This window comes from Myodes glareolus, chromosome 16 (genome assembly GCF_982192425.1).
Source record: "Myodes glareolus chromosome 16, mMyoGla1.1, whole genome shotgun sequence".
Classification (NCBI taxonomy): Eukaryota; Metazoa; Chordata; class Mammalia; order Rodentia; family Cricetidae; genus Myodes; species Myodes glareolus.
The window spans coordinates 56,591,902-56,604,618 of NC_142041.1; the positions used below are offsets into that span (position 1 = coordinate 56,591,902).

General features: G+C 38.1%; 1 protein-coding gene across 2 annotated transcripts in view; it reads right to left on the minus strand.

Annotated features, from left to right (window-relative positions):
* Positions 1 to 12,717, minus strand: part of Arfgef1 (ARF guanine nucleotide exchange factor 1) — a 96,110-nt gene that overhangs the window by 54,721 nt on the left and 28,672 nt on the right. Inside the window, exons 7-9 of one of the 2 annotated variants that reach the window (XM_048420484.3) lie at positions 10,302 to 10,403; positions 5,016 to 5,191; positions 3,967 to 4,100 (exon numbers count right to left, since the gene is read on the minus strand). In XM_048420484.3, the coding sequence (XP_048276441.1) occupies positions 3,967 to 4,100; positions 5,016 to 5,191; positions 10,302 to 10,403 (412 nt within the window). The remainder of the gene's footprint in view (positions 1 to 3,966; positions 4,101 to 5,015; positions 5,192 to 10,301; positions 10,404 to 12,717) is intronic. The other variant, XM_085677313.2, reaches the window with a different exon arrangement.

The following is a 12,717-nucleotide window of genomic DNA, read 5'->3' on the forward strand; positions in this document are numbered from 1 at the left end:
ATTCACTGGAGGCAGAATTTCAAAGGCAGAGCATTAAGTGTTATAGGAACTATTTTTCAAAACTTATTCTAACTACTATGTTCAGTCACATTCACATAGTGTGTGAAACCTTTGTTCTGGATTTCTTCCTTAAAATGTTTATAACTGTGTCAGCAATTTGCAGTTTAACAAAACAAGCAATACTTAACTTTATATCAATAGTTCATCACAAAAAATACTTCCTATTTGAAATAAAGCTGCAGTCAATAGTATCAGAGCCTTTTAATTTTGTTTCCAAGATAACTATTACGCTAGTCTAGTAACCATTCTTAATACAAAAGTATTAGTACCCCAAATGCTTGTTCTTAATTACAAACAATGAGAGGCAAGACTGGAAAGAGCTACTGGAAAGTCCTCACGGTGGGTGTTCTGAGGCCTACATACAATCACTTTTAAGTTACCTCACATTGTCCTTTTGCCCAATAATTATAATAACTAGATCTGCAGGATACCATTTTCTAATGATTTTTGTTATAAATATGCTTTAACTTTCTATTCTTAGCATCAAACAAAATGCCTTTTAGACATCTATGTACCTATTTTGTACAAGACACTAACAAAACCAAGGATCAAATGACTGTCACATTTGATAAATGATAAACATTTTGTGAGACATGTTTCTCACAGTATAGTCCAGACTGGCTTTGAACATATGGCAATCCTCCTGCCTCATTGTCCACGAGATGGAATGACAAGAGTATACCACTATGCTGGGCTAAATTACACCAAACTGGAAACTTCATGTCTGCCATTTTTCATGAGTTAGTTTTAAATAATGACTGAAGCTGGATAGCAGAGGTCACCGCTTAGCAGAGTAAGCAGAACAAGAACATAGATGCAAAGACAAAACTATGTAACTACAGAAGTTATAGCATTTTATGAAATCACAGCAAAAATGATCCTCAGCAGTAAGCCCAACTCCGTTCTGTGAGTATGTGTCCATGCCGAGCCTAAAGGATCACTTAGAAAGCCATTTCTCTTGCACCATACACACCTCTCTTAAAATTGTGAGACACTGTGTCTCACTGGCCTGGAACTTGCCAAATAGGCTAAGCTAGGGTGTGTCTGGTCCTGTAACCCCACCACTGGGCTTAGAAGTACATGTTTTTTTGCTTTTTGAGACAGGGTTTTTCTGTTTATCTTGGCTTTCCTGAAACTTGCTCTGGATTCAAATTCACAGAGATCCACCTGCCTCTGCTTCCTGAGTACTGGAATTAAAGACACCTGAACATTCTAGCTCTTTTAAAAAAGCAGTATCAAACTCAGGTCCTCAAGCTAGCAAGGCAAGCATGTTATCAACTGAGCTTTTTCCCTGGGCTTAAAAAAATTTTTTTTGAAGATTTATTGTGTGTATGTGTCTATGTAGTTTTATGTGCATCACATGCATGCAAGTGTCCTCAGAAATCAGAAGAGGGCATCAGATCCCCTCAAATGGAGTATAGTTGGTTATGAGCTGCCTGATGTGGGTAATGGGAACCCAATCTGGATTTTCTCTAAGATGTTAACTTACTCAAAATTGTTAAAAGTTTTCTTCTTATTTACTTATTTTTTTAAAAAGAAAACAAGCTATCTTTTTTAAAATTATACATACCAATCCAAGTTCCCATTTCCTCCCCTCCTCCCATTCCCTCTATACACCCTCCCACCCTACTCTTCATCCACTCCTCAGAGACAGTAAGGCACATTGCTTTGGGGAAGGTCCAAGGCCCTCCCTACTATATCTAGGTTGAACAAGGTATCCATCCAAAGAGAATGGGTTCCCAAAAAGCCAGTACAAGCAGTAGGGATAAATCCTGGTGCCATTGCTAGTGGCCCTGCAGTCTGCCCCAGCCATGTAACTGTCACCCACATTCAGAGGGACTAGTTTGGCCCTATGGTTCCTTCCCAGTACAGCTGGAGTTAGTGAGCTCCCATTAGCGCAGGTAGACTGTGGGTGAACCCAAGTTTTCTTCTTTAAGAAGATCCTCATCAATTCATAAGGAAATGCCAAAGTTGTCAAATTTTTAATGAGAAAGTTGATTTTCCATAAGGAAAGGTGTTTTAAAAATATTCTTATTTAGTATATAATTACTAACTTTAATTCTACTTCTGCAAAGGTCCTATTTTCAAAAACTGAAGAAGCAGTAACTTATTTTTCTGATTTTTGAGATTTGAACCTAAAAATATTTTAAAATTTTCTTTCTGAATATAAAACAAGCTTTTCCCTAAAGCAGAACAATGTGACAAAATAAAACTATAGAAAATATAATGTGTTTTGCAGAACGTTACAAAGTTTTAAAAGCTTTTCTCCTATGTGTATGAGTGTGTTTATATATATCATGAGTGTCTGTGTACGGATGCACATTCACATATGAATGTAGACAAACTGTGGCAAGGACAAGTTGGGTGCTGTTCCTCACCCTGCACCTTATTTGTGACACGGTCTCTTTACTGTTCGCAGCTGTGTGTACCAGGCTAGCTGGCCTGCAGACTTCTGAGGATTTACATGGGTTCTAGGTGCCGAACACAGGTCTTCACACTTGGGTAGCAAGGGCTCTACTACTCCCTACTACTACTTTACAATCTCCCTAGCTCTCGAGCTTTTGTAGCAACTCTCCAGACTTTTGCTGAATTAGAAACTCATATACTCCAAAGATTTTTTTGTTGAACTGAAGGAGGAATGCTTATATTCCTATTTCAGCATCCTTTTCTTTTTTTTTTATTTTTTTTTATTTTATTTATTTTTTTTAAAAAAATATTTATTTATTTATTTATTATGTATATAATATTCTGTCTGTTTGTATGCCTGCAGGCCAGAAGAGGGCACCAGACCCCATTACAGATGGTTGTGAGCCACCATGTGGTTGCTGGGAATTGAACTCAGGACCTTTGGAAGAGCAGGCAATGCTCTTAACCTCTGAGCCATCTCTCCAGCCCCTTCAGCATCCTTTTCTCTAAGTCACTCCTCCAAACATCTTTTTTCCTGAAATTCTCCTAAAACTGTCAAGTGCACTATATCCTGCTACAATAGTAAAAAACAAAAAACAACAACAACAAACCAACAGGCCATTCTATTAACTCCAAGAAGAAATAAGTTTCACTGGAATCATAAATACATATGAACATCATGATCTATAAAAAAGGGCACTTTCCTATGAGCTATAATTGAAAACAACAACAACAACAAAAGTTTCTTTTCAACTGATCAAAAGCAACTTGGGGAGGAAAGAGTTCATTTGTTTTTGACATAGTCCATCCTCAAGGGAACCCAGAGCATGAACTCGAGGCAGAAACCTAGAGGCAGGAACTGATGCAGAGGCCATGGAGAGAATGCTGCTTACTAGTCTCTTCCTCAGGGCTTGCTCAGTCTGCTTTCTTATAACCCAGAAGTCTGGGCCTTCCCACATCTACCATCAATCAAGAAAGAAAATGTCCCAGACTCTTGCTCATAAGCCAGTCTAATGGAGGTTATTCCTCAACTGAGACTTCCTCTTCCTAGATGGTTCCAGCTTAAATCAAAAACAAACAAACAAGCATCCAAAATACAAACTATATTTAATGGGAATTAGATAATTAAGCTTTTATCAGAGTACACAGTACAGTGTCAACAGAAATCAACCTAAGGTAATTCATTAGACATTAATAGTTCCAAAGTTACTCAAAATGTGAAAATATGAAATCACTGATTTATTCACTTGCTAACATATACTGACACCTATTGTGAACCAGGTATTCACTATTCTATATTGCTGCCTATCCTTTGGTGGTGAAAGGTATATATTTCAATAGTTTTTTAACTACTATTTTTGGTATGTATTTTTAAAATAAAATATTCCCTTCAGCAAATTTTCAAGATTCTACAGGACAAGAAGAACAAATGAGAACCCAAACACTATATTAATAGTAAGTTTTAAGGTTAAAAACTTAAGAAAGCGGCTAATGACTTACTTTGGATCTGGCGGTCCGTCTGACAGGGGTTTCATTGACAGCTTGCACAACGACCTGAACACTAGAAAGGCATCCTTTTGTAAAATATGGGAAAACTTAGCACCAGGTGAAGGTCCTGAAGAATTTCCAGATTCCTAAACAAGTTAATATACCATGAAAATGAAGACATATTCCAGTGTAAATCATTTTAGCTTTCTAGTATATTATTCAATTGACTCTGATGTGGGATTCTCCCCAACCGGTACAAAAACAACCTTAAGTGGAATCTGTCACAGTGATCTTTGATATGCTAGTCTCATACCCAACACTAAATTAATACCTTCAAAATATAGTCTTTAAAATATCCCGGTTTTGGCCTGGTGGTGGTGACAACACGCCTTTAATCCCAGCACTTGGGAGGCAGAGACCAGTGGTGAGTTTAAGGCCAGCCTGGTCTACAGAGCAAGTTCCAGGGCAGCCAGGGCTACACTGAGAAATCCTGTATCAAAAAACAAACAAACAAAGAAAAAAATCCCCAAATCCCTTCTTTGACATCAGGCATACTCCTAATTGACTCTGACAGACATTAGGCAGTGAAGTAATCTTTAAAGTCATTTACTGGTGAAGATCAATCCAATCATGAAACTCTCTAGAATCCCTATCAAACCTAAGACCAGAATCACGGAAAGCAGAGAAGCATGAGCGAGGCCTGTCACTCCCGTCCATGCTGACTGCACAGAGACTCAGATAAAACGTTTCACATTCCTAAATTTTCCCTTGTCCTGTGATACTGTCAACTTTTTCCCATGAATGTGTGGAAAGAAGGTTCCTCTTAAATGTGACTTCAATGTGGGTGAGGGTTTGTGAACACAGACGAGACACACTCACAGTCACACAGCTTATGAGAACAGACTGCTCTAAGGTAAAGCAATGAGAAAGAAAGAAATCCACTCAAAACCCAGCCTTTTATTTCCACAAATGGAAATCAGCCAAAAGCATCAATTGGGAAGATTTGCTCAAGATACTGGCAGTCCACCCATTTCTTTCTCTCCACTTCACCCCATACATACCTGAGTATCATTGGAAGAGACAGACAACCTGTCATCAGGTAACGATGGTGTATACGCAACAGAAATCGGTGTTCCCGGGATTCCATTTGCTTGAATGTTCTCACTGTCACTACCATCCTCTACAGTTCCGATGCTGCCATCTGTACGTGCGCTTACAGCAGTCCCTTCTCCTACATCTAAAACGGTAAGAAAAGACACTCAAGATCTTTGAGTAAACCAGACTGCACTTAACAAACAGACTGTCTAAAACGAAACGGCGGCCAGAAAGCAGGGTGCCATACACACCGGCACTGTTAAAGGTAGTGCGTTCACTATGCTGCAACATGCACTCGGCATGCTTCCCGACACGGCCTGTGAGTTGTACTGTGAATAAGCACACTTACCTGACAGAAGGCTATTCCAGATGTACAAAGGCAGAGGCCTACTTTCAAATTTACACTAGCTCACTAAACTGGGCTCTGATGAACACTACACACTGAGAAATTTTATTGAACTTCAGCTATTATTCATTTCTTCTCAAACAAATACTTAATTTTTTTGATAAAGGCCAGAGGACTATAACTAAAGAGATCAAACACATACATATGTACATATGTAGATAGGTAGGTAGACAGACAGACAGACAGACAGATAGAATATGAAGAGTGCTAAGATTAGGTCTTGGACTCAGAAAAAAAGAAGAAAAGAACATCAGAAGCATATTTTGGGACAAGTGGGAAAACTCTTAGCTGTATTAGATACTCTTTAAAAAGCTGGCAGTTTTCCTGTATGTGGAAATAAAATTGAGGTGACATATAATAATGTTCTAACTTTAAAAATGTATCTGGGCATTATATAGGGGTAAAATGTCATAATGTACACAGCCAATTTTCTAATGGTCCAACAAAGACCTATATATGCATGAGATGTGTATAGAGACATAAAGCAAAGGTAGCGAATCATTCATTCACGAATCCAGACAAGGGTGCTTATAATCCTGTTCACTGACATTTCCTCTAGATTTGAGATTTTTCTACTTGAAATTTTGCAGAACAATGAAAGAACTTTTACTTCCTAGCCTATACCTATTTTAGGTACTGGCAAAGTTTTCTGGTAAAACATCAGACAGTACATATCTTAGGGTTAACAAAAGTCAGTCTCTATTCTAACTATGGAAGGCATTGCAAAAGCAACATGGCTGTGTTACAATAATACTTTATATACAAAAACAAGTGGGGCTGGAGATGTACCTTAATACTAGAACACTGGCTTAGAATGCTCCAGGACCTAACTCTTTTTTTTGTTTGTTTGTCTTTTGTTGTTGTTTTTATTTTGTTTTGTTTTTTTGAGACAGGGTTTCTCTGCAGCTTCGGACCAGTCCTGGAACTAGCTCTTGTAGACCAGGCTAGTCTTGAAATCACAGAGATCCGCCTGCCTCTGCCTCCTGAGTGCTGGGATTAAAGGCGTGCGCCACCACTGCCCGGCCCTCCAGGACCTAATTCCATCTCCAGTTCTCTCCAAACAAAAACTGGCACATAGCTTACAATTTGTCAACCCCTGACCTATAATACACTATTTTAAAAGAATATATGGGGCATAGAACACTTTTCTTTTTTTATAATTATAAAGTTTAAAATGTTTTATACTTTTAATTAATGCTCCTAATACCACAGTGGCTTTATTTTAGTCTCTACATGTTCCTATTGGATAACCTTAGGACTTTAACTACCATTTTCAATAGACTGTTACCTGCTATTTATCACAGGATTTAGCACAAAATCCTGATCTATCAGGATTTTGTGCTCAGGGCCTAGCCTCCAGTTGCTGATGCACCTTTAGAAGTCACTTTAATTTGTAGGAAGGTCATTAGTAGGATGCCCTTAAAGGCTGTCTTGTCATGTCCACCCTTTTGCTTTCCGTCCCTTTTGAGGTGAGCTGCTCTGACCCACCACATGATGTTCTGTCTCACTATGGAGCCCGACAACCCTGGACTGAGTCAAAATGATTCTTTCCTCCTCTTATATTAGTTCTTCCAGATATTTGTTACTGGGACAAAAAGTCTAAGACAAGAAAAATGAGCAGTAAGAAATGACAGTTGCTGTGCCATCAAAGCTGCAGGTGTGATTATTTAGCAGTGTTCTGCTTTCTCAAATTATTTTATATGTAAGGTCTAGAGCAATGCCTCTCAACCTTCCTAACATTACAACCCTTAATTCTGTTCCTCATGTTATGGTGACCCCCAACCATAAAATTACTTCTTTGGTACTTCATAACTATAAATTTTGCTACTGTTAAGAATTGTAATCTAAATGTTTTTTCCGATGGTCTTAGGTGGCCCCTGTGAAAAGGTCATTTGTCTCCCAAATGGGGTCATGACCCACAGTTTGAAAACTACCAGCCTAGAGTGTTGTAAGTAGACTAAAATGGCTAATTCTGGTGGGAGGTCAGAAAACCAGAAAGCTGATAAATGAGTAGCCAGTGAAGAAGAACTTGTGTGGTATCAAGAAAATATTAGGAATTGGCCTAGAAGTCAGTCATGCTACAATGTGGTGGGAAAAAAATTCAAAACAAAAACAAAAAAACAAGCAAAAAAAGCAAGCAAACAAACTCGCCTACATTTTGTCTTTGTCCTGCAACTCTGTAAGATGTAGAATTTACAGGGACAGACTAACCTGGTGGAACAAATTTCAAGGCAGTCCAGCAGTCAAGCTGTGGCATAGTGATTATTAGCCGCCTGTCGTCAGATTGTAGTTAGAACTGAGAGGAAAATAAAACAAAACAAAACAAAAACCTAAAACCAAAAAACCCAACATAAGGGTTTGAAAACTTGTAATCTGACCAGAAAATGAGCTTGGACAAAGCCGCAGAGGGCAGTGCCTAGCCAGGATTTGATGTTTGTCCTGATGGGCTGCAGCTTTTCTTTGCTTCCAGTCCTCGCTTTGGAAAGGGAAAGTTATATAGCCTGTTGTTTTAACTTTAAGGGAGTCACGGTTATGAATTCGCTTTGGTGAAGACTTAAACAATACTATAACTGTTACCACTTCGAAGATTCATAGAATTAGACTAAACACATTTTACATCATGAGATATCCATGGACTTTTGTAGGCAAGGAACAGAGTGTTATATGTGAATATGAAATGTCCCTCACCAGCTCACGTGCTGAGGCTTGGTCCTGAGCTTTTGGTACCGTTTCTGGAGATGCATTGGTCAACCAGTGGGAACTAGCTGGAGGAAGCAGTCACTGGGAGATGCGTCTCTGACTCCTCCTCTTTGCTTCCTACCTGCCAGGACATAAGCTGCTTTGCTCTACAACATGTTTCCAGTACAAATCTGTACCTCACTACAGCCCAGGCGCAACAGAACCGAGGGACTCTGGAGTCAATCAAATCTCTCAAAGTGTGACCAAAAGAAACATGTTCTCCCTTTAAGTTGTTTCCACAAACACCCACCAGTGACATAAAGTTTACTAACATAGTGACATAAAGTTTACTAACATAGTGCACCAGGAGGACACCGTGCTCATTTCTGCTGTGTGTTTAACCATGCAGATACATGACCGGAAGGTCAAAATCCGTATGACAGATAAAAGTACTAGAGCTTTTCCACAAGTAATTCTATACTATCACTTAATTCTGCCAAGAGTATATCACTAAACATCTAATGTATTGAGTTTTAAAACTGAGAGGCTACTGATGAAGAAAAGAATAGTAGGTCTATTACTCATCTTAGAAACCTTTAAGTATTGCCCTTTGGCTAATTTTTGATATATCACATTGGGAGAGTTTCCATCCAGAGATGATCAATGTAGGTCACTAAGTCCAAACAATTTGTACAAACAGTTTACACTATGGCAAACCAATTTTTCTTTTAGAAGCCTGGAATTTTAGTGTATTTAGGCAAAAGGTACGATGTGACAGCACTTAAAATCCTGGTCCTGAAATCTCAAATACATATTAAACATTTTGCTAATATTCCACAATTTGAAACTGGAGGAACTAAGAATACCCTGAATGGCATCATGACTAGAAGAGGACACCTGGTTCCCCCTAGACGTTATTTCATGTATCTCATCGATCTTTTCCTTTCATGGTACCACTCTAAAACTTTAGGCTATAATAAAATTTATCAATGAAGACAACTAACTCTCTGTTGAGTCTTTTGAGTCTTCTCAGTGAAGCAGTACACTGTGAAGTAGCCCTGGAACCTGTGACACACATGCTTTCTCTTCTTTAGCTACCTAATTGGTTATAAAATCTGTTACCTTATTTACCGCTCCTGCTTTCTCTCATTTCCACTCTTACTACAATTAGACCAGACCCCTGGACTCCTGTGATACAAGTCTGGTAATGTCTTCCTTTCTTCAGCTCTGGTTTCTTAAAGTATAGCTCTTCTTATCAAAATTCTTAGTTTAAAATCACCAATGCTGATTCATTTTGTCCTAGAGTAAAATCTAAAATCCTAACCCCTGTAACTTATAACCCTGTTAAAAGGCTTCTGTGATTTTTCTCCTATTTTATGGCATTACATGTATTGTACCAAATCACCACGTAAATCTAATCCTCTTCCAGTATATCAACTGCCATTCTTCCATATCTACAGGATGCATGTCGACCCTTGTATGTGCCTAGCATCCAGATATTTTTTAAGTTTTTTATATTTATTTATTTATTATGTATACAATATTCTGTCTGTGTGTATGTCTGCAGGACAGAAGAGGGCACCAGACCTCATTACAGATGGTTGTGAGCCACCATGTGGTTGCTGGGAATTGAACTCAGGACCTTTGGAAGAGCAGGCAATGCTCTTAACCACTGAGCTATCTCTCCAGCCCCCGCATCCAGATATTTTAAGAAACCGTGATTTTCATTCAAATGTGGCAGCAAATACCTATGATCTCAACATTCGGGAGCTGGGTGCACAGTTATACTCCCAACATTTGAAAGGCTGAAGCAGGAGGATCACAAATTTAAAGTTAGCCTGGGCTTTAATACCAAAATACTGTCTCAGTACAAAAGAAAACAGAACAAAAAAGAAAGATACTGATGTTTTGACCACAGGGCATAGGAAGCGCATCATGCACAGGAAAAAGGGGGAGGTACTGGGTTTGATGCTATCTGAGGGGCTAAAAGCATCCACTAGCAATCTTAGAAAGCATCCTATGTGGATGGGGGCAGGGCATACTGCATTTGGCAGACATACACATACAAACTTGAGAATTTCACTCCTTTGGATTCTCATTAAAGGTTTTCCATGATCAGATGAAATCCTTTAAAAATAATAAACTAATTTCAAGTGAAGTACACTACCTCCAACAATAATGTTCACCATTTCTTCTACGATGCTCTGGACAATATCATGTGGCTTTTCCTCACAGTCTCCATCATATAATATATCATTTTTAGATAATGCTTTGAAAGAGAAAAAAAACAAGACATTATTTTAACTTTCTAAGAAACATTTACCAAACATGTATAATGAAAAAAAATTTTGGACAAAAATTAAATGAATATGAAAAATTGAAACTATAATATTGTTAAATTTTCAGAATTCATAATCAAGACAATACTTAAGCATTTTTAAAATTCAAACCCATTTTAACAAGGTTCTGTTGGATAAGCTATTAAACTACTACTCAACTAATGAGAGTGCACAGATTATTCCTAAAATGAACCAAACGTCAGAGAGTATTTTGAGGTAAAAGTAATGTGCACTTTTAATGTCTTGTGCATATTAACATGTACTCGGTAAAGACATGTCTGTACTCTGTCATATCTAGAATAAAAGTAACTGAAGCTTATTTTGATATAAATATGAACATTGCATTTTACTACCAAAAAATACCTAATGAGACAGTGATGGGGCCATTTAGGACACTAATGTTTTACTCCACTGTTTCTTCACAAAAGAATCTATATTTCCAATGTAAAACTGAATTCATGCTAATTTTTTTTTTATTTTACAATTTAATAAAAATGAAAACAGGTTTCAGACAGTTAAAGAACTTGATGGAATCTGATGGCTTGTATAGATGACCACAGACAAAAACAGGATCACACCTGGGGCTTTTAAAATGCTGAAAGTATCTCAACATGATTCAATCGGCACTTTAGGATGCTCTAGGCACCTGGTAAAACCTCCCTATAACAAACGGCAGCCGACCTTATACTGCTGCCTACAGTATGTCTACACTGGTCTCCATGCAGACTATTAGAAAGGATTATGATTTAACAATGCTGTTTTCCCAAAGCCTGTCCTCCCTGTTTTTAATATATTTAATCTATTGCATAGTTTTTAATCTACTATTTGCCATGTTCTATCAAAACAGTTAAGTGTCACAATAGGAAATCTGTTAAATAAGTATGCTCAATCAGTATACTTAGATCATAAACCAGAAAAAAAAATAGCCTTTAGATTCCTTTGTGGGATTAAAAATGTGTCTTGTAAGTATTTTTTCTACCATTTATAAGCCTTCAATTCTGTGCTGCAGTTTGCTAAAAACAGCTTGAAACTGAAAACTGTGGCGCGGCTTTAATCCCAGCACGTGGGAGGCAGAGGCAGGCGGATCTCTCTGAGTTTGAGGCCACCCTGCTCTACAGAGTAAGTTCCAAGACAGTCAGGGCTACACAGAGAAAATCTGTCTCACAAACAAAAAACAACAACAGAAAAAAAAAGCTGTAATTTCAATGTAAGTAAATATACAAAATCACTACCTGAAAGTATCTACAAAACAGTAAATTAAATTTTTCACATAAGCTGACAAAAATGTGTGATTATTTGTAATCACAAGAACTGCCTGGAAAGTTAGCTATTATGTGCGACTTCACACGGCTAATAAAGTTGCCCTCTAGAGCACGCACTCTAAACTGAAGGTTTATTTATACCAGTTGTTAAGAGCAATGCCTTCATGGCCAAAATAACCATACTACCTGACTGATAATCCTGCCTTCCTGAAGACATCTACAGCATACGGCATGTGTTCCTGTCTCATAGCCCATGTTATTTCTGTTGGAAAATTTTCCATTTTTTCTAGACATTTTTAACTACTACAACTCAACTAAAGCATCATTGCCTTCTCTATGAAGGTATTTTTCTAATTCCCCTCAGCCTAACTACCTAGCATGCCTCTTCTAGGAAACCTATTATACCTGTTCATGCTCATCTGATCCATTGGGTGGCTAAAGGCAGCAAACACAGTAGAAGCAATAGCTATATCTATCATCTTAACCCCAAATTCTAGTACTCTGAGTATAAAACACAGAATGCTCAACATGTTTGCTGAATGCATAAATAAATGAAGGAACAAATAAAACCCTGCTTATGTCAGAGATCAGTCCTTTGAATCAACTTTAAACATGCAGTGAAAAGTAGGAGTGATTTTGGCAAAAGCAGTTTAGATAAAGCACTTGAGTTCACCAGTTGGTTGCTTACCTAGTAGTGAGAATGGCTGGTCTGCCTAAGGCAGCCTTTTCAAATACAGCAAAAGGAAGACTGGGGAGACAGTGCTATCAGTAAAGTGCTTGTCAGGAAAGCAAGAGGACCTGAGTTTGATACTCAGAACACATGAAAAAGGTGGGTGTCAGCACTACAGAGGCAGGAAGATCTCCATGCATTCAAGGCCAGTCTGGTCTATATAAGTCTATCTAACACATTCCTGGCCAGCCAGGGCTATAAGAGTAAAACACCAGTTGAGTGTCAACGGCAAATGACACTCTCGCCTTAACC